The sequence below is a fragment of the Pygocentrus nattereri genome, chromosome 26 (genome assembly GCF_015220715.1).
Source record: "Pygocentrus nattereri isolate fPygNat1 chromosome 26, fPygNat1.pri, whole genome shotgun sequence".
Classification (NCBI taxonomy): Eukaryota; Metazoa; Chordata; class Actinopteri; order Characiformes; family Serrasalmidae; genus Pygocentrus; species Pygocentrus nattereri.
This window is the reverse complement of record NC_051236.1, coordinates 26,868,408-26,889,675: the sequence shown is the minus strand read 5'-3', so window position 1 is coordinate 26,889,675 and position 21,268 is coordinate 26,868,408. Positions and strand designations below refer to the sequence as shown.

The following is a 21,268-nucleotide window of genomic DNA, read 5'->3' as shown; positions in this document are numbered from 1 at the left end:
ATGGACCTAAAACTGAGCCCTGTGGAACACCCTTAGTCACAGATACCGTAGAAGATTTATTATTCTGAATAGCTACATACTGACGTCTGTCACTGACATATGAGGAAAACCAGGAAAGGACGGATCCATTAATACCAATGCTGCACATACGAGAGATTAATAGATCATGAGATGTGGTATCGAAGGCGGAGCTAAGATCAAGAAGTATCAACATACTTAGAGCTCCTGAATCAGCCACACATAGATCATTAGTTACTCTAAGAATTACAGTCTCTGTACTATGCAAGGGACAGAAACCAGATTGAAATGGCTCTTATAAATCATTTGCTTCCAGGTGGGACTGCAACTGTGTAGCACCTACTCTTTCCAACAGTTTAGCAGTGAATGGGAGATTAGAAATTGGTCAGTAATTATTTAAGTCTAGACCTGGCTTTTTCAGGACAGCGGTAACAACAGCAGTTTTGAGATCAGTAGGGACACAATAGGTTGCAAGACATCTATTAATAAAGTGTGCGATAGGGACGGCTATCTCTGTCGCACGTTCCTTCATAAAGGAGGTTGGAGCAGGATCTAACTGACAATGAGTTGGACTGGATTTTATAATCAGCTCTACTATAGAAACAGGTGTGACCGGTGTGAAACGAGACTGGCTGGGCAATATCAGGGGAGAAGAAATCCAGGGTGGGGTGATGGACAGAAGTAAGGGGATGACCGATTGAGTCAATTTTATTCTGAAAAAAGTGAGCAAATTCATTGCATAATTTAGCTTAACCACAGGAAGCTACTACAGGGGGCTGCAGTAGTTTGTCAATAATGTTGATAAGGGGCCTGGGCCGGCATGAGCTATGGTGGATCACCAAAGATAGATAAGAGTGCCTATTTAAAGCATCTCTGTATCTAGACATATGATCTGCGTAGGCTAAAGAATATGCAGTAAGGCCAGTTTTCCTATAAAGCCACTCAAGACGTCTGCCAGTGGCTTTCATAACCCTAAGCTCAATAGTAAACCACAGTGAAGAGCGGGAGGACAGCACAAGCTTTTGTTTAAGGGGTGCAAGAGCATCTGGAGTATGCAAGATGGAATCATTATGTACAGAGAGAATCTCATCAGGACAGGACAGGGAAGAGATGCCAGAGAGCAGTGAAGTATGAAGTGAAGCAGAAAAAGTTCAGGGATCAAGAGATTTCAGATTTCTGTAAATCACCATGCTTTTCTTATTGCACCTGCGGAAATGAAGCTTAAAGCTGAATTCAATAAAATGATGGTCAGATATACCAATATGGGTGCCCCAAACAGCAATATTATCAAGTCCAGTTAGACAGATTGTCCAGTATATGACCATGCTCATGCGTGAGGAAAGTTTACATGCTGTGTGAATCCTAAGTAGTTGAGCAATGACATAATCAGGTGACATAGCCGAGGCCTTGTCAATATGTACATTAAAGTCACCAAGTAATATAACAGTAAACGACAGAGCACAAACTTCAGTAAGCAGTCCAGAGAAATCCGATAGAAAACTAGACTGCATTGGAGGAGGACGATAGATTAGCACAGCAAATAATGGAATCGGACCAGGTAATTTACATACAAGATGTTCAAGCTTAGATTATTACGGAATCTAACTTCTAAACCCCCACCTCTACCTTTGAGTTGAGGTAAAGAAAGGTGGTTAAAGTCAGGAGAAGCCAGTGAGTTCAGGGGTAAGAAGTCATTTGGTGTCTCCCACGTTTCGGTGAAAAATAACACATCAATGTTTTTCTCAAGCATCTTTTGGCGAAGCAGTAGTGATTATCCTGATAACGAGAGGCAGTTTAGTAAGGCCATGCTACTTGTGTCCTTGCGATTCGTATCTGTTTCACGACTCCGGTCAACTTTGCACAACGGTTGCAAAAGAGTAGAATCCCTACCACAGCGTCCACCCTGTGCAGGGAGAGGGTTGCGCGGTGTAGATGACCACATCGACGGTATTGCCGATGCTGAGGAAACGGTGTAATAGAATGTCTGGTAGATCCCACTTCAACGATGTACGTAACGAGGGCGCCTAGCTATTCCAAGTGATTTACAGTAACTGTAAATTTCCGAATCGAGGCGTGAACGGCAGTTCCAGCTACGTAAGTCTACTGATGTATACTCATGTACCGTGATTGGGAAATTCCAAGCAAATATTCCAAAACCGAACATCAGCCACCTGACCGTTTCGCCAACCTCACTGGCCCTACATCCACAACACAGCAGAGCCATCGGACAGCGCCTGCCAAGGGAGGGGATAATCACTTACCAAATGGGCCAAGTAGCAGAGTGCGCCGGGGAGGGTAACAGGAGAGAAGGCTTCTAGACATGGCAGGGCGGAGGGTAAGCAACTATCCAAAATGTTAGACAGTCCAATAGCAGCGCATGAAAAGCTTAGTGATGTGTAATCCAGTGACAACACAAAATCTAAACAGACACGCAGACCCACCAGAAGCGGCTGCCAATAGCGCTCTGCGTTCTTTCAGCGGAAGCAGAAGTTCGTGCACTGGTGTTGGACGAGAAGGCCTGGCTTGCAGTCTCCCTTTTGAGACACAAATTTACACCTAGGCGGCGGACAGTTGTCTCAAAACTGTGGGCTGAGTTGTTTAAACATAAACAGGGTATGTAATTGGCTGCACATGCTACAACTTCATTCAGTTTTTGCACAGTCCTCCCACTTTTTGCACACCCCTCTCTCACATGCATATGCATGGCCCTGTGGCCCGTGTTCAAGCTTGTGCATCATGCATAACATAGGCAGAATGCATCTAATTTGCACTTGAAACTGGTGCAAAAGAGCCCAGGGCAGAAAGCTCTGACTGGCCATGGAAAAGTACTTTTTCATGTGGAATTACTTAATTATTATTATTATTATTAGTAGTAGTAATAGTAATCATATTGGCACTGCATATCTTCCTTTAGACTGATTTCAGAGCTGATATTAGTGAGGCCTGGTTTCTCAGAGCCTGCATTTACTGATGTGTGGGTTCTATGCCTGCCTTAACACCTGCAATATCTCAATGTCACGGTCATCTCATAGTCGTCATGGTCACACGTCTGTCTGGAAAAAGACATTTCTTTGTCAGCTTACACTTTGCTTCTTTGCTGTGAAACCATCAGAGATCATATATAGATGGAATGAGAGATAATATAAAGAGAGTGAGGACATGAAAGCCCTCTGGATGCAACTTCACTTTAAGGGTAAGAAAAAAAAAATACTCCAACTCAAATTGGCTTTATAAAAGTCTTTCTGAGAAGAATGTCTTTGATGGACAGTGTCATGATTGCTGCCATATGTGTTTCAGTTACAATTATAGCCCCCCAGTAATGCCATGGCTCTCCTTATCTGATTCAAAGGCAGCCCATTATCGGCAATGGAAAATGGCGACAGATTCAGATCTAACTGCTGTTCTCTGGATGAGCACATCAAAGTGTCCTTAATGCCAACCCTCAATTTCACTTGCACTTTGTGTTTTACCTCACAGACAAGCCCCGGCTCCTCAGCTGTCAATTCATTTGCTCCTATTTTTCAAGCACTCAGGCAAATCAGGTTTAGAGGCAGAATAGGCACCTGTGCTATGAATGCAAAGGAGTCACGCACCCTGGATGACGCATAGAGTACAATCCAAACGGGTTATTACGTTTCCCTCAATGACCATCAGATGAGACTGAACGGTCTGGAAGGGACAGTTTAGCAGAGAACCTGGCAAATATAAAATGTTTTGAAACGTGCATGAGTCCGTTAGGAAAGTGTTTCAGAGCAGTGGTTTAGCTACACAGATGTCACTTAGCCCTAGTATAAGTGAACAGCTACAACACTAGACTGCAGTGGAACTATTAGAAAGAAAATCTGGTAACACTTTACTGAAGGTTCATAAGGCTTTCATAACAATGGACATTAACCTGAATAGACTTCTTCAAATGCTTATCCCAACAAGTATCACTTGTCCTTACACTGTGAGGTCAAATGACATGAAAATGGACTAAAGCAGCCTGTTTGACAACTGATTCTTACTGGAATGTGCTTTCATGGACATTTATATACACTGTATAAAGTATTCACTCGCCTGCCTTCACATGCTTCTGAATTTGAGTGACGTCCCATTCTTAATCCATAGGGTTTAATATGATGTTGGCCCACCCTTTGGAGCTATAACAGCTTTAACTCTTCTCGGAGGGCTTTCCACAAGGGTTAGGAGTGTGTTTATGGGAATTTTTAGCCATTCTTCCAGAAGCACATTTGTGAGGTCAGATGCTGATGTTGGATGAGAAGGTCTGGCTCGCAGTCTCCCCTCTAATTCATCATACAGGTGTTCTGTTAGGTAGAGGTCAGGACTCCTTCCACACCAAACTTGCTCATCCATGTCTTTATGAACCTGCTTTGTGCACTGGTGCGCTGTCATGTTGGATCAAGAAGGGGCTGTCCTCAAACTGTTCCCATAAAGTTGGGAGCATGAAATTGTCCAAAATCTCGTGGTCTGCTGAAACATTAAGAGCTCCTTTCACTGGCACCACAGGGCTGAGCCCAACTCCTGAAAACCAACCCCACACCATGATCCCCCCTCCACCAAAATTTACAATTGGCACAATGCAGTCAGACAAGTCTCCTGGCAACAGTCAAACACAAACTCGTCCATCGATTACCAGACGGAGAAGCGTGATTCATCAATCCAGAGAATGTCTCCACTGCTCTAGAGTCCAGTGGTGGCACTTTACACCACTGCTTTGCATTGCACTTGGTAATTTAAGGCTTGGATGCAGCTGCTCAGCCATGGAAACCCATTCCATGAACGTCTCTATGCTGTTCTTGAGCTGATCTGAAGGCCACATGAAGTTTGGAGGTCTGTAGCGATTGACTCTGCAGAAAGTTGGTGACCTCTGTGCACTATGCCCCTCAGCATCCGCTGACCGCGCTCTGTCATTTTATGTGGCCTACCCCTTCGTAGCTGAGTTGCTGTCATTCCCAATCGCTTCCACTTTGTTATAATACCACTGACAGTGGACTAGTAGTGAGGAAATTTCACAACTGGACTTGTTGCACAGGTGACATCTTATAACGGTACCACACTGGAATTCACTGAGCTCCTGAGAGCGACCCATTCTTTCACTAATGTCTGTAGAAGCAGTCTGCAGGACTAGGAGCTTGGTTTTATACACTAGTGGCCATGGAAGTGATTGGAACACCTGAATTCAATGATTTGGATGGGTGAGTGAATACTTTTGCCAATGTAGGGTAGATTGTCACTTGCCATTAAAGGCTTAAGTAGTTGTCAAGCCTTGCTGCCCTTCAGTAAAATGTTACCAAATGCCTATTTGAGATTATTTAACATTAGACATGTGCCGGTATAAAAAATGATCACAATAATGGCCTGAAGTTTAATCATGGTTTGCAGTTTTATCATGAAATAAAAGAATCATAAAGTCCAAACAATGACACTTGCTGTGTGTTATTCTCATAGAGCAACCCTGCTATAGAGCACTTTGACCTTCACCAACAGCTGTGAAACTGCTCCAACATAAAATGCAGCATGGAACCTGAAATGTGCCACCATAGAAATACCATATTCTGTGTTTTCTCAGATAATCATCATGAACTTGTTGCACATGCCATTATATGCCAGTTCTGAATGTGGAAACTTTCTTATTGGACTTTGTCTGTCAGAAACACCCATGACACCAATGCTAATTTCTGCTACGAGATCTTCTGATATGAGACTTTCCCTCATGTGTTGGCATCACGCTAATTGTTGTGGGGGTTTTTTCTGCCCTGGGTTCAACATTACATGTCTCAAGTCAACATACAGACCTTTGTTAAACTAAGCTTTTAACAGCATTCAGGCAGGTATCTTTGTATGTTGCGGATTCACAGTGGACCCTAAAAGCCTAATTCTACTAATTCGGATGAGCAGTCTGTTGAATGGCTTATGAAAGGAGCAATACGTACGATGAGTCGTACCTACGGTGACTCACTATCGCCTCTTGAGGTGCAAAATAGTGTTATTAGATAAGATGGGCCGGGGCTAGCTGATTAGCATGCTAGCTTCAGTAGTTATTTCTGCAAATCTGTACAGACATCTTTGACATAATGTCAAAACTGTTATTTCTTCTTATACTGTTAAAAGATTTAGTACATTTTGGAATGCTTTAAACTACAAGTCTTACAAATTGTTTCCGGTTAAGGTTCAGTATGCTTTTGTACTGTTTTATTTCCTGCACATGCAGTTTGTGACTGTAAATATGCATGTATTTGTAGGCTTTTTTCTTTCTCCAGGATTGGCATATGGCACATGAGTTTGCACCTTCTTGAGAGAGAGAAGGTCCTGTGCCTGCTCCTCCTTCTGCCGTGCTGAGGCTGTGCGTGCTGTGACTGCTCAGAGAAGGGGACCGTATCGCATGATCAGAGCTCGAGAGCACAGTGGGAGCTTGTGAAATTAGAGCTGATCTGCACATGTAAATGAAAAAAGTCCCTGGTCAAACTTCAATTTGTGGGACTAAAATGCAACAATGGCCTTTCAAAGTATCCACGATAACACCGACGTGTGTGTTTATCATGGAATATCGAATTTCCCGAACATCAGTACGTCTGCTTATCACCTTGATGCTGAAGTCTGTGATGATTTAGGCATGTAGTTAGTGCCATGCTGAACTGGTGGCTGTGAGCTTCCATTACTTGGCTAGTTTACCCTTGTAGTGCCAGTGTAAAAGTACAGGAGTACACATCAGACACCAAATGTCCTAGCTTATCAGTCAGATTTTGGACCATCGCTTTAAGGTCGAGAGTTGTTACCAAACTTGCCCAGCATAACACAGTTTAGCTCTTTTTTTCTTCAAAGTGATTGTAGCCTGACCTTAGATGCACAGAGGAATGTTTGCCATTGTGCACTATTCTGCAACTCGCGGGGGGGGGGGGTGGGGTGGTGGGGTGATGGAGGGGGGGGGGGACGGGGGGGAGCCACAAAGGCACCAATGGGTGCAGCGCACACGAGGCAAAGGATTTCTCCACAGCAGTGGAACGCACTTTATCTGCAAATGTGCAAGAGTTCAAAACAGCTGGAGGTCCTTCATCGTTTTAAGGCAGACATCTTAAATCATATTTAATGTACCTTATCTCAGACTATTTTTAAGCGGAGCGCTGATACGGAGGAGGGTTTGAAGAGAAGAGCTTTTTAATGTGTGTAGCCAGAGATAGAGCCATTACCGCACACCCGATTGGCCTTTAGTGCGCGGGTGCAGCCGAGCCGCTCCGACAAGATGACAATTATAGCGTCTCACTTCCTGTTAGGCAGCCTGCGACTACACGACAGAACGAGGGGTGGCGAGCGCACTCGATTCTATACCTCATCTCCTTCCAGCCTGACCCTAACTGACCTGGAGGCAGGGCAGTTAAAGGAGGAAGGACAGGGTCCTGAACTAAAGGCATGCAGTGGATGCTTAAGAGTCGCATAAAAGAGAAACGAAGAGTGCACAGCAGAGGGGGGGTTTCCCTCTGTGCTGCGAAAAGTACGACTCGCGGCCCCCTCACGGCTTGAAATGCAAAGTTAACAGATTTAGCCAGGCCCCAGAGCCTCGCGCGGGCTTTCCTAATCTATTCTAATGTGTCAAAAAAGCCTTTCTTAGGAGGCTCAGAGAAATTTCACACTCGGGTTGTTTGCAAAAGTCAGTTTAAATCAAGAGTTTAAGGAGGGGAAACTTTTATCTTTTTTACTTCAGAGCAGTGAGACTCTGGTCTAGATCGTGGTGTTTCCATGCATGCTAACGTTTTCTCTGGCTTTCTCCTAAATGCCCAGGCGCTTATAGCAGGGATCCCTCCCACTTAATAATCTCTGTTTCAGTTGACTTTTACAGAAGATAGAACTGAAAAATGCTAGAAAAAAAAACAAAACTGTATTCTGTGTCCCCCACAGGGAAATAAATACATGTTGCAAAGTTTGCTAACATTCTGTGCTAGGGTACTGTTCGGAAAGCGTGCCTTCAAAAGCCAGTCCAGCCATCAGCTCCCTGTGTCAGACCTCTGGTGGATTTGATAGCTGACAACCAGAATGGCCTGCCAGATCACTTCACAGATAACAGCACATGGCAGTGTGGTCAGCTTACTGAAGCTTGCTCTTATGGTGTCAAACATGCCCGCGCCTTGGCTGTCGGGAATCGCGCTACGTAGACTCTTCACAAGCGCCGTGTGTGCAGCTGAGTGTTTGTCTGCTGATATGGAAGAGTTCCTGTGTGCTTTCTCTCCTGGAAACAGTGAGCATGTGCCATATCCACTTTGTTATATAAATAAAACCTGAGCGTATGTGTTCTGCTCTCTAAACCCCATGGAGCTAAACACATGGAATGGATGATGTGATGAAAACTAGCATGTTGGACAGAAAATCCGTAGGCCGAGGGCATACTGTGGCTTCTTAATATCTCTCTATCCCCCTCATCCCCCAACCCCTCCGTCTTATCCTTGCAAAGATATCATGCAGAGAATTGTTTCTTGCTCATTCACCATTGAAACATACTTCCTGCCTTCATGGATCATCAGAAACCATCAAGGAAGCATCTGATCTGATCTTTTCTGAGAGCCAGCAGCTAGCCTCTAGCAGAAACTCTGAGAAAGAGACCAACAGTGTAGTCTTACATGAAACCAGCAGATCACTCATGACAGTCATGCCATGCTTGGGTTCAGTTGACATATGTGCTGTTTGTTCTTGCGCTGGACTTAACTGTCTAGTAACCGGAAGTGTTTTATTTTGAGCAGAATCTTCAGCGATGTTGTGATTCTATGTGGGTTACTTCAACTGATAAAGCAGGTTTCCTGCTCTGTAGTGGAATTTATTTATTCTGTAGTCTTGTATCTTTGCCCCAGAGCTACAATAATGTTTAAGACTCTGAGTTTCTGTTGAGTTTAATATTTGGAATAATTGGCAATAAAATGTACAATATTAAAAATAAACTAAAATTTAAAGCATTACTATCGGATATAGGAATTTTTATCCCCTTAAAATCTATTTTTCTCACAAGGTTTTCATATTGCTGGTGCACTAGTGGGAACATAGATTTATTAGGGTGGGAATAACGACATTTCTTAGTCAGTCTGAGTTGTAGGTCAAAAGAAGGGAGTGATGGCATGCTTGTTAACGCTGTTCAGCAGGCATCAAGCCTGTTTTTAGCCCTTGGATGTAACATTAAGATTAAGAGACCCATATTAGTCCCACAAAGGGGAAACTTCACCTCTGCATTTAACCCATCTGGGCAGTGAAACACCACATACACACTAGGGGGTAGTGAGCACACTTGCCCGGAGTGGTGGGCAGCCCTATCCGCAGCGCCCGGGGAGCAATTGGGGTTTAGATGTCTTGCTCGAGGACACCTCAGTCGTGTACCGTCGGCACTGGGGATCGAACCTTCCGGTCACCGGGCCAGTTCCCTAACCTCCAGCCCGCGACTGCCCCGTAAGTAAGCAGATAGTAGATGTGTGTTGTGTGAGCAGAGAACACATTACATACAGTGTAAATAGACAACAACTCGTTGAGCTTCATTGAAAATCAGCTTCATTAGCTTGTTTGTGGTGGATTTTGCCACAATCCAGCACCAAGAGGTTAACAAGTTCCCTCCAGACATGTATATTAATGTAATGATGTCTGGCTTCATAGGCAAGCCATCATGATTCTCACAGACATGTAAAAGTGCATACATGTATCATATTGCATTAATCTAAAGGAGACCATCCCGCTGCATTCAGTAAAGTCATATGCAAATGTTTGGTCCCCAGGTCAAATGGCACGTTTTGTTGATCGTCTTAGACAAAATGAGTTAAAACGTTCTCTACAAACAGTTCCTGCTTATTTACTGAATTTATCAAATTGAGAAAAAGACAAATAAATTGTGGCCTGTGCCAAAGTTATGGCAAATTATATATTTTATTTTTTCCCCGATATTTCAGACTCTAAATAAATGGGATAAAAAAAAAAGTAAAATAAATGTAGAAAATGCCACATTTTCCCCGTAGAGGATGTGGTGTTTTATTGTCTATGTCCACAGATGTGTAAATATACATTTGTTTATTTGTATAAAAATTTTTTAGTATATTTTTACGTATGATTCTGAATAGTGCTAAAATAACCGAATCGTAGTGAAATTTGCAATATTATGATGCGTTCAGACCTATAGCTTTATGAACTTTGCAGAGTCATTGCAGACTCAGTTCATTTAAAATGTAAAGAGAGGTGGAACATGAAAGATGTCGGACCATCTGCTGTTAGATGACTAGAAATAAAAAAATGACTAAAGACCTGAATATTAGTGGACTAAATGGGAGTCATTTCCATTGTTTACTTTGATATCTGCACATGATTCAGATGATTTGACTGCACCGTTTTCCCCCCAGAGTTTATAAATTCGACAGCCAAATAAATAAATAAATCTTCACTTGCCACTTCATTCTGATCTTATCCCGCCCGTGGTTTCATCAGCGAATAAAGGACTGATTCTCTCGGCTCTCATCTAACAAGTAGAAAATGTGCCATGACAGTGTAATTATTTTTAGGGTCTTATTTGCATTTCTAGTTCTCCGCTAAGTAAATGTTAGGTTTTAAGGTCTTTTATAGATAAATTAATAATCTGGAGTATTTTAGAAAAAAAAGCATGAAACATTCAAATTGGGTAATTTCAATTACTGAAGGGCATGTTCAGGCTCTTTACATATGCATGCTGACAGACAAACATCTGAGCTAATCACTTAAACGGAAATTATATTTAAAGCATAACATTTTTCAAAGGCTTTTTCTTTTCTTTTTTTTTCTCTTTTGGTCCCAGATGCAGAATACCACACGTACTGAAGCTGTAAGCTAAATCAATATAGAAGATCAAACAAGGCCGCTAAGGTCACGTTAGCCATTTTTCACACTTTTCCTGCCACCACGTGACACCTTGCTTCAAGCAGCTCAGCAGATCTGCCCGTGTCCTTTGGGCCGCATACACACATCCTTCACGGATCGCATGGTGAAGCCAAGGCCAAGTCTGCGTGCGGGCGTGTGTGTGGCCCCCTGTGATGCATGAAAAGAGCACGAGAGAAATCAGCCCGGCTCCTGGTTTGATTGGTTAGGCTAATGAACCACAGGGGAGCTCATGGCCGTGGGCTTTATGCCAGCATCTGAAACCCTGGCCTGTGTCAGAAAAGCACTGTGAACAGTCATAGCAGGTCATAGCCGTGTCTTTGCATGCGGCCTACGGCTTTATTCTCGTCATGAAATGAAGACAGTAATTGATTTCTCTTTCTGTGGCTGTAGGCAGTAACCTAAAAAGAGCCGCGTAGGTTAATGACAGCCAGTTTGTAGGTCATTTGAGAATTTGACACTAGAACGCTACTCAATACAAGCTCTGCTCTTAGACTTTGATTTACTATTGTGTGATGTGCTCCAGACACAGTGACCTTGGGCACTTGGGCATCTTTAGCTTGCTTTTGTGTTCTGCACGTACATACCCATAAAAAAGCCACGCACTGGTCAGTGTAATAATTGCTTTTTAGTCTAGTAGTTTTTGTCCAGTCACAACATTTTGTCCATGATTTTTGTCCGGTCTGGGTATTTTTTGAGGTGTAGAAAATTGTTCAAATCACATTTAAAGAAATTTTCATCATATTCATCACGACGTAGTTCTTTCATTTCTTTTTTCTGCTATATTGTATCAGAGATGGGGACTCACGACTTCCTTCAGACATATGCTTAACTGTCTGCCACCTCGACTCAGACGCCCCCCTAACTGACTCGCTACAGGTCTCAGATGTGTGCTTATCTGACTTGTGAATCGACTCTGTCTCAACGTTTAAGACTTGTGAGCCAGCGGAAAAAAACACAAACGAAACTGATTGGAGTCAGACTCCTAATTATAATGAGGTGTATGATATATTTTTATGTCTTTTTGTTTGTTTATTTTTGTTTAGTAAGTAAATTATCAATGAATACCAAGTACATCACCAACATTCCAGCCCAACTAGAAATGTGCCTAAAACATGGGTATTATCCTTAAGAGGTGGGAAAATTAAGTTCAGGCTGGTCAAGGAGCTAGTTAAGCGAAAATGTCCCCAGAGTCGTCGCAAACAGCAGTGATTACTGTGACTTTGTTCTTTCCAGGTTAATACCTTTTCAAATAACAAGTCTTTTATTATAGAAGAACCTTAATTCTGAAGGACGGAATTAAGCACTACATGCAGTAAATACAGTATTTTAAAGAAAGAGGCAAACTAGCATTAGTTAGTTTAGTTTTAGTTGTCTGAACCTAGCTGGAGTTTAAGTTATTAAAACTTTAGCTGTTACACTATCAAACATTCTTCTGAACTAGAGACTAACCAGTCATATTAAGTTTTTTTTTGGCCCTGTACTTCAAACGCTGGAGTTACTGGATGTGGCACTTCGGCTCTGTTCTTCAGAAGGTTTTTCTGCGACAAAAGGCTTGTTATTATAAAGTTGTGTCAAACCTGACAGAAGCAGCTAATAACGAAACTGAATTTCTCTGATAATGACTTGTGACTCGACTTATACATTTGACTTGAAGTCAAACCTCAAAGACTCATGACTTGGACTTGCACCACAGAGACTCAGGTTTTGACTTAGACTTAAACCCTTTAAGACTGAAGGCTCGACACATGCCAGCCTTACATCAAATGACTTTTCAAGCGATTAGGAAAATTTAGGAGGGTCTTGCTAGAGTTGTGTCATCTCGATCGTTTAGTGTGAGGCAGTCAGGATGGCTGTCTTAAGTCTGTTTTTTTCGCGTCTTGACGCTGCACCAAAATCAAACTGTGCTTAGTATTATCACAGGTTTTAAGTCTTGGCCCAAAGCAGATAGTGACATCTACTCCACTTTAAAACAATAATATTTTTAACTTGATTAATAATTAATAATTTAAATGTGAACCAGCTGTTTTAATATTTCAAGTTCACTTCGCCTGTAATAGTAATGTAAGGAACCCCAGATCTTTACATGTCCAGCCAATGTTTTTTCATTTGTACCACTATAGAGTGGAGAAGGAAAATAGTTTCTCTGCTTTTAAATTTCCACGAGGTGCATGATGGGGAATAATCTCAAAAATCTAGCTGCATTCTGGCAAATAGTGACCCTGCAAGATCTGCAGGCTTTGGAAAAATCAGAGTCTGTGGCTAAAAACTGTGACATTGTCTCAAGATGTGAGAGGGTGTCAGACTTTAGTCTTTAAAAAGTCTTTTCAGAGTCTTCTAGTGCATGGTTAGCATTCAACTCGCACCTCAGAGATTTGAGACTCGACTCAGACTCAACCCCCATCGTCTCGAGACTCGACTCAGACTCTCACCTCAGAGACTTGAGACTCGACTCAGACTCAACCCCCATCGTCTCGAGACTTGACTCAGACTCTCACCTCAGAGATTTGAGACTCGACTCAGACTCAACCCCCATCGTCTCAAGACTCGACTCAGACTCTCACCTCAGAGATTTGAGACTCGACTCAGACTCAACCCCCATCGTCTCGAGACTCGACTCAGACTCTCACCTCAGAGATTTGAGACTCGACTCAGACTCAACCCCCATCGTCTCGAGACTCGACTCAGACTCTCACCTCAGAGACTTGAGACTCGACTCAGACTCAACCCCCATCGTCTCGAGACTCGACTCAGACTCTCACCTCAGACTCTCACCTCAGAGACTTGAGACACGACTCAGACTCAACCCCCATCGTCTCGAGACTCGACTCAGACTCTCACCTCAGAGATTTGAGACTCGACTCAGACTCAACCCCCATCGTCTCGAGACTCGACTCAGACTCTCACCTCAGAGACTTGAGACTCGACTCAGACTCAACCCCCATCGTCTCGAGACTCGACTCAGACTCTCACCTCAGACTCTCACCTCAGAGACTTGAGACACGACTCAGACTCAACCCCCATCGTCTCGAGACTCGACTCAGACTCTCACCTCAGAGATTTGAGACTCGACTCAGACTCAACTCCCATCGTCTCAAGACTCGACTCAGACTCTCACCTCAGAGATTTGAGACTCGACTCAGACTCAACTCCCATCGTCTCAAGACTCGACTCAGACTCTCACCTCAGAGATTTAAGACTCGACTCAGACTCAACTCCCATCGTCTCGAGACTTGACTCAGACTCTCACCTCAGAGACTTGAGACTCAACTCAGACTCAACCCCCATTGTCTCGAGACTCGACTCAGACTCTCACCTCAGAGATTTGAGACTCGACCAAGACTCAACCCCCATCGTCTCGAGACTCGACTCAGACTCTCACCTCAGAGATTTGAGACTTGACTCGGACTTGCATGATGCAACGTGAACTTTTTTGATCTTTTGAAATAACCGTAATGTTTGCCCTTTCAAACATTTACTTATTTTCCTTTGTAAAGCACTTTGAAATGTTGTAAGTACAATGGAAAGTGTTATTTTTTTATCACTATTATTATTATTAATAATATTATTATCATTATTATTATCATTGTTATTGTTGAACATTGTATTTACACTAGAATAAATCCTTTAATAGTCACACACCTGATCAGTTTCAGAACACACTTCTTCCTCAACTTCTGCTGTTCGTGTGAATGGAGAGCTTGGCTATAAGATAAAAACATTTTAATAAGCACATTTACTCCATAGATGTATTCCAAAAAAAAAAAAAAGGAAGGAAAAAAACATGAAATAGTGCTCGAGGCTACGATGCTATCATACAGCGTATTACTTAATGTTTCATCATGAAATTAGAGCTCAGTCCCTGTGGTCCTCATTTAGCCGGTTAGTTATAGCAGCCTACTATAGATCTAAAGGGTTGGCCAAACGGTGAACAGGAACAAAAAACGAGCTTCATTTCTTAAACCTTGTCACACCATCAAACAATGCATCAAAACTCTCTATAAACAACTCTCGGAAAAGGCTCCTAATGAGTACCATTGGTATTTTTATCTCCTCTTTTGCCTCCACAAAAATGGCAAATTGTTATTATCCTGGCCTTAAGCACAAAGAAGGAGTCGTTATCGTAGTTTAGTTTTGTGGAGCTGAGCAGGCTTCTCTACAGGACCCAGTACCAAATCAGCCATGTCCACTGTTGAGGAAGTCCAGCAGCACAAATCTCTCTGATTTAGCCGTTCTCCCATGCAGCCAGCTAGCGTCAGCACAAGTGTCTGTGCTTTTGCCAGGGGGGCCATCAGTGCTCCTTCTCTCTCCACCAAAACAATTTCTCCCCGTCTGCTCAGCCTCGTTCTTTATTAGCCATACTTTATGATTGGACATTGTGCGGGCAGGCCTGGCCTGTGGCTGCAGTGCTTGTCCAGCAGATCGATAGCTGCTGGAGGGGCTGGATAATTACTAGTGCTGAATAAATTGTGGCATGGTGGTGTCATGAGCCCCCCGATGTTCACGAGGATTCCCTTTTAACTTGGCGACAGTGCCGTCACCCGCAAGTGCGTCTGATCTACAGCATGCCTGCTTTATTATATCCATTAAGGAGTTCAGTCTTCACTCACAGGTGATGCACTCAAGCTTGTAAATGTAACAGAATGACATTTTTACATAAGTGAATTATAAGCTTAGAAATAGCTGTTTAACCTTTGGAGAAAGAAACCAGCTTAAGCACAGCAAGGTGATTTATCGTTTTTCTTCTCAAGTCTGTAGTAGATGTCATCTTGGCTATCTCAGCTAGGATTTACACATATAGATTTGGAGAATTATTTTTAAGTGGAAACATTTTGTGCGCTAGGTGTTTCCATTAAAGTACTGGTTCTGGTTCTGCAGTACCACTGCCCTGCACTTTTTAGTGCTTTCCCTGTTCTAGCTAAAGCTGTAATTGGGCCTGAAATTTTAGTCCAAATCCTAATAGTGAAGGTAATCCTTTCTACCCAGGACCCAGACACCGAATTAAACCAATTGCTACACACTTACACTTGGACCTATTCTAAGTTTACATAGAAAAAAAATCCATCAGAGTAAAAAGACTTTGAACACTGAGTTTGTGGAAGGAGGAAAAGGAAAACATATGTAGGTCCAACAGATCATGATTTATCCCAATCCTGTCTCAACCTTCAGTTCCAAGTTTTGAGTCAGAAATTGATCCAGGTCCAACAAAATTCTGTCTAAAATTGACTCAGCTCATCGCCAAGCATGCTGTGTAAAACCTGACAGGTAGCGCCAGTTAAATTAGAATGTAGTGATAATAGCCATCACTAGATTGTGGTTGTAAAATGAAAAGTAATATAAAACAATGATATTCTAAAAAGCTGTGAATGTTTACATCAGCCATCCTGATGTAAATTTTTTTTAACACACAGATCATATTACATGAAACATTTAACCTCAGAGCTGAATTCAGTGAGTTAGTGAGTGGGTGAATCCATGCTGGATTTAAACGTCTAAGGGTAATGAAAGTAAAGAGGAATAATAAAGTAAGGAGAAAACTAAAGCACAGAGCAATTCAGGGTAAAATCTATTAAAAGGTGGAGGCGGGCTGTGAGAACTCACATAAAATTTCGACTCAAACCGAGTCAGACACAAATTTGGGAAGTGACTTTGTGGAACATAAGTTGAATCCTACTTTGCAAGTTAGTTTTAGACAAATATTTCACACTCACTTCACCTCAGGAAGGGCTTAGATAAAAATAATACAAATAAAGGTGCCAAAAAGAGTTCTTTGGGGTGATACCATAGAAGAACCATTTTTTATAAGCTTTTAGTGGATATTCTTTCAAAAATCCATTTATGTAGAGCCAGTTCTGTGACAACTTCTTAAAGTTTCAAGAAAAATTTAAAGAATCTCCACATACTTCAAACCATACATCCAAGCCCAGAGGCGTTTAGGAGTGTAGTTGGACCGGGTGTGCTACAGCAGATAATTTAGGGCCGGGATACTCCTGGACTTGAACTGAAATTAAACCAAGCCCTCTCTCTCCTCACAGAATTCTGCCAGTGCACCGGCTACCAGCCCCAATGCTCCAGTCACAGGCTATAAGCGCATGGTTATCCCTACCCAGCCTCCTCTGACTGCCACTAAAAAATCCACCCCCAAACCTCAGGCATCTCCAGTGCCCTCTCCTGCTGCCCCTCCAACAGCCAGGCCTCAACAGCAGCCTGTCCCAGCTTCATACACCACCGCCTCCACCCCAAGCCAGCCCACCTTCAATGTCCAGGTGAGAGCAGCCCAGCCTGGGCCTCAGCAGCAGCCCGGCCGCAACCCAGCCCCAGTGCAGTACATGCCGGCCCAGCCCAGAGGCCCAGACTTCGCCTATGGCCCTCCACAGCCTGGCTTCAATCCGGCTCCAGCTGGAGGCTACCAGGATCTGCACTATGGTGGAGCTCCGGCTTACGGAGGCCAGAACACCTGGAGAGCTGAGCCGGGCCACCATGCTGCCCCACTGCACAATCAGCCCTACCAGCCCACTGCACCTAAGAAAACCTACATCACTGACCCTCCTACCAGCCTAGCACCCTATGGAGCAGGACCCGGGGGCCCTCAGAAGGTAAGAATAATGTTTTTATTTATCTGTTTTATTCAAAACTAAAAATGAGAAAGCAGAGAAAATCTGCACTCGTGCATCAAAATGTTTTCGATTTTTTCCACATATTTAGCAAAATGGAGGAGTAACTCGGGCAAGTTCGCATCAGTTAACAGCGCACCACTGATTAGTGGAATCAGGTGAATTCAAACAGGGAAAGCTCCAAAGTGTGCAGAGTGACTGTACCGCTGCTGTAATGCTGCAGCTACTCTTTTTCACAAGCACGCCATACTCTCTTTATTGAAATTATGCTAATGAGCTCTTAGCAGCCTTACTAGATCCTGACATTTAAGACAATTATCCACACAGCAAAAGGAACACACACAGAGGGTGTTTACACAAAACACAAAGCCGTGTTTAGCTCTTGGGTGCGCAGGGACTGATTTTTAGTAAAACCGCAAGAACACAGACTACCTCAAAGAAAGAAAGTGCTGGAAGGTGCAGAGAACTGAAGAGGCAGTCTCATCTTTGTCAAACAGACCATGATGAAGGCATACCTTGGCGCATAGCTGTCTTTTTCCATGCATAATGAAAAATGCATGAAAATACTTTGAAAGTGTGTCCCCGTTTGCGCAAGTGAGTGTGCATGTGTGTCTGTGAGTGTGTGTACAACAGGTGTGTGACCGGGCATGAGCATGCGTGTTTGTTTGTGTGTGCCTGAACATGCACTGTATGTGTTTATGGTGTTTTTTTGTGTGATGTTGGTGGGAGCGTGTACGTGTGCGGTAGTTTTTGTTTGCACTTTAATTGCTTCAGATGGTAATGCAACAGGGAGTTTCTTTGCGTCCTTCGTCAAAATGTTCAGAATAAACAGTTATTTTAACCTTTATGAATTTTTAACACTTCTTTTCTGCAGGGCTTTACACCGTCTGACTCCATTTGTCTGACAAAAGGCAGCATGTTTATCTTTGCTCACGCATGCTTTCTCCCTCTCTCTTTGTTTTACTCTCCGACTGTATTACTTCAAGGGGTGCGCTGATATTAGGTGCTTTTATTTATTCATTTCTTTAAGTCGGTGAAAGTTATAGAGAAGTTATCTTAACTGGTTCATCCTTGAAAAGAATGCCTGGACTTTCTGAGGTCGATTCTGTACTTTTAGACATCTAAGAGGAGTTGACAACTGTCTGCGAAATACTCTGACACCAAAACAGCATGCAGGGTTTGAGGACATTCATACTGAAACCCGAGAGTGGGGGCATTTACCTTAAACAAAGCACCACAGATTAAATTAAGCGCCATGTACACTTTCATACCAACGACTGTGTAGGTGGCACTGGCGTGAACTTGGCGTTGGGGGATTTGGTTTCTCAACAAAACACTGCAGCGCGGCAATCATTGTTGTCAGGCAGAGTGAAGTGCAGCTTGGAACGCTAGGGGCACGTTGCTCATGAATTTTTACAACGGATCCCGATTTCTTTCCTGGCGATGACCAATATTGTTGAGTGTCTTTCATGCTTCTTAATTTTATTTAATACATATTTATTTATTTATTTATTTAAACTCAAAGTGCACACAGTAAGTAAGCTAAGCTAAATGAACACATGAAACGCACAGAAACTTTTTTAGATCTTTCTATCAGCCACAATGACTATATAAATAACATGATTGGCTATTTAACAGGCCAAACTGGCATTTTAAACTCTTAAGTGAAAGATTAGTTGCCTGTTCACATAAAATCAAGTGACATTCACAATGTCACAATGAAGTGACATTCAGTCAAGAGTAAGAAGGCCGCTGGCTATTTATGACTCATTCATAATTGTGCTCTTGCGTCTAGATAATGTTATCGCCTCAGTGTCACAGCAGCATTCAAAAACAGTGCAAATGCACTTATCTGGCTCACGTTATTTGCATGAAATATTGCAGCACAGATTATATTTTTATCACGTTTGTCCATTTCAATCATGCACCCAATGCACGGAAAGAGCCAAAGGTGGAAAAATGACTAATAATATTTAAAGTAAAATATCACACCTTTCTGAGTTACTGAGTGATGTCATTTGAAGTAACATGTACAAACAAAACTAGAGCAGAACATAAAAAAAAAGTTTTGAGTCCTCGGACTGATCAGCGTTTTCTGGTGCACATATGCGCCTCTTTGTGTGTTGTGTAACGAAGAAGGTTTGCGTTAAACTACATGCATTTCTCAGTTATATAAAGTTTTTCAGAAGGCCTTTTTGCTGAAGTAGTTTAGAATCCTGGAAGTCTGTGCGTAGTTTGTTACTGTTTAAGTCTGTTTTTGGTTTGGCTTTAAAAAAACGAAGATAAATTAAGATTAAGTGACCCTTATTAGTCCCACAACGGGGAAATTTCACCTCTGCATTTAACCCACCCAAGTGCAACACCACATACACACTAGGGGGCAGTGAGTACACTTGCCCGGAGTGGTGGGCAGCCCAATCCGCAGCGCCTGGGGAGCAGTTCGGGGTTAGGTGTCTTGCTCAAGGACACCTCAGTCATGTGCTGTCGGCTCTGGGGAGTGAACCGGCGACCTTCCGGTCACGAGGCTGGTTCCCTAACCTCCAGCCCACGACTGCCCCAAATTGGGTAAGGGTCAAAATAACTATTAGATTATTCAATTAATAATGTCATTTTTAGTGATAGCCCGACTGTCCATTAGCTCCTAAACATAGCTTGCCTTAATTAAAGTAGCTGTTTGACAAGCACTTTCAGTAAAACATGCAACAGCTTTTTAGTTTAATAAATAATCAGCAGCATTCTCGTTAAGAAGAAGAAAGTAGTAAAAGGACACATTTAGCTGGGATTAGTTAGTTAGCTGCAGCTATGCTTCCACAGGGTGGAGACCAGTGAAAGCTGAGATGTCGGCAGGGTTTGAGATGCAGATTTGGCAGCTGATAATGATGCTGTTTTTTTAAGTTCCTTTGGAAAACAATGATGAGGAGATATTGACGGAAGTGTGTTCAGCCTGTGTGCTCGTAATGTTTTCTCTTTCTTTCTTCACTAATCTGGACACATCAGAGTTGAAGTGTTTTTTTATGTTTGTTTGTTTGTTTTGGTTTTTTGTGAGCGACTCCGTTTTGATTGGCTTTCAGAAGATTTTAAATGTAACCAGGCTTTGTTCTAATTAGTTTATGAGCTGAAAAGCACATTTATCTTTACTCTGTAATGTTTATTAAAACTTAAAGCAGTGAAGTAAAAGCACTTTATTGCAGATTAACTCGAGTAGTAGTGCTGTGATTGACTTCTTCTCAAAAAACTATGATTACAAGGAACAATATGCTCAGGTACTGTAACATAAGTAATAAATAATAAGTGTAATTTGTTGCTTTACACGCTGCTGTTAATTAGTAATGATTATAAGTCTCCAGGGACTCGCACCCTGCTGTTCTTATCTTTTAGCAGTGGGAGCAGGTTAGTGCACTCGTGTTGTGTTTTGATGTTGCTGCTACACCTGTGCCAAATGCTGTAACATAATTATGGATGAGTCATTGTGCTAAATAGCCAGTTGCCTCTTGCTGTTTGTGTCACACGTCATTTGATTTTTATGTTAAATAGGCAAACAGGTTTTTCAGTGGAGTTTCCGCAGGAAGGTGGAGTTACCAAAGTGGTGTAAATGAAAGTCGGAGTTTGCTCACAGACGCTCTGTCATCTGCTTGAGGGAGATTATTTGAGCAGCTTCATTTGAGTTGAATAAAAATGAAATATTTTATTGATTTTCTTCAAAAGAATTGAACCAAATGGTTCTCCGCTTGGAGGTATGATTCTTAGGAAAGCTTTCCCTTGGTGGC

The 21,268-nt window shown here is 42.5% G+C and overlaps 1 protein-coding gene across 6 annotated transcripts in view; it reads left to right on the top strand.

Moving 5' to 3' along the window:
* Window positions 1–21,268, top strand: part of LOC108427685 (LIM domain containing preferred translocation partner in lipoma) — a 259,778-nt gene that overhangs the window by 147,804 nt on the left and 90,706 nt on the right. For all 6 annotated transcript variants that reach the window (XM_017698033.2, XM_017698030.2, XM_017698035.2 and 3 more), the window contains one exon: window positions 16,923–17,483. In XM_017698033.2, the coding sequence (XP_017553522.1) occupies window positions 16,923–17,483 (561 nt within the window). The remainder of the gene's footprint in view (window positions 1–16,922; window positions 17,484–21,268) is intronic.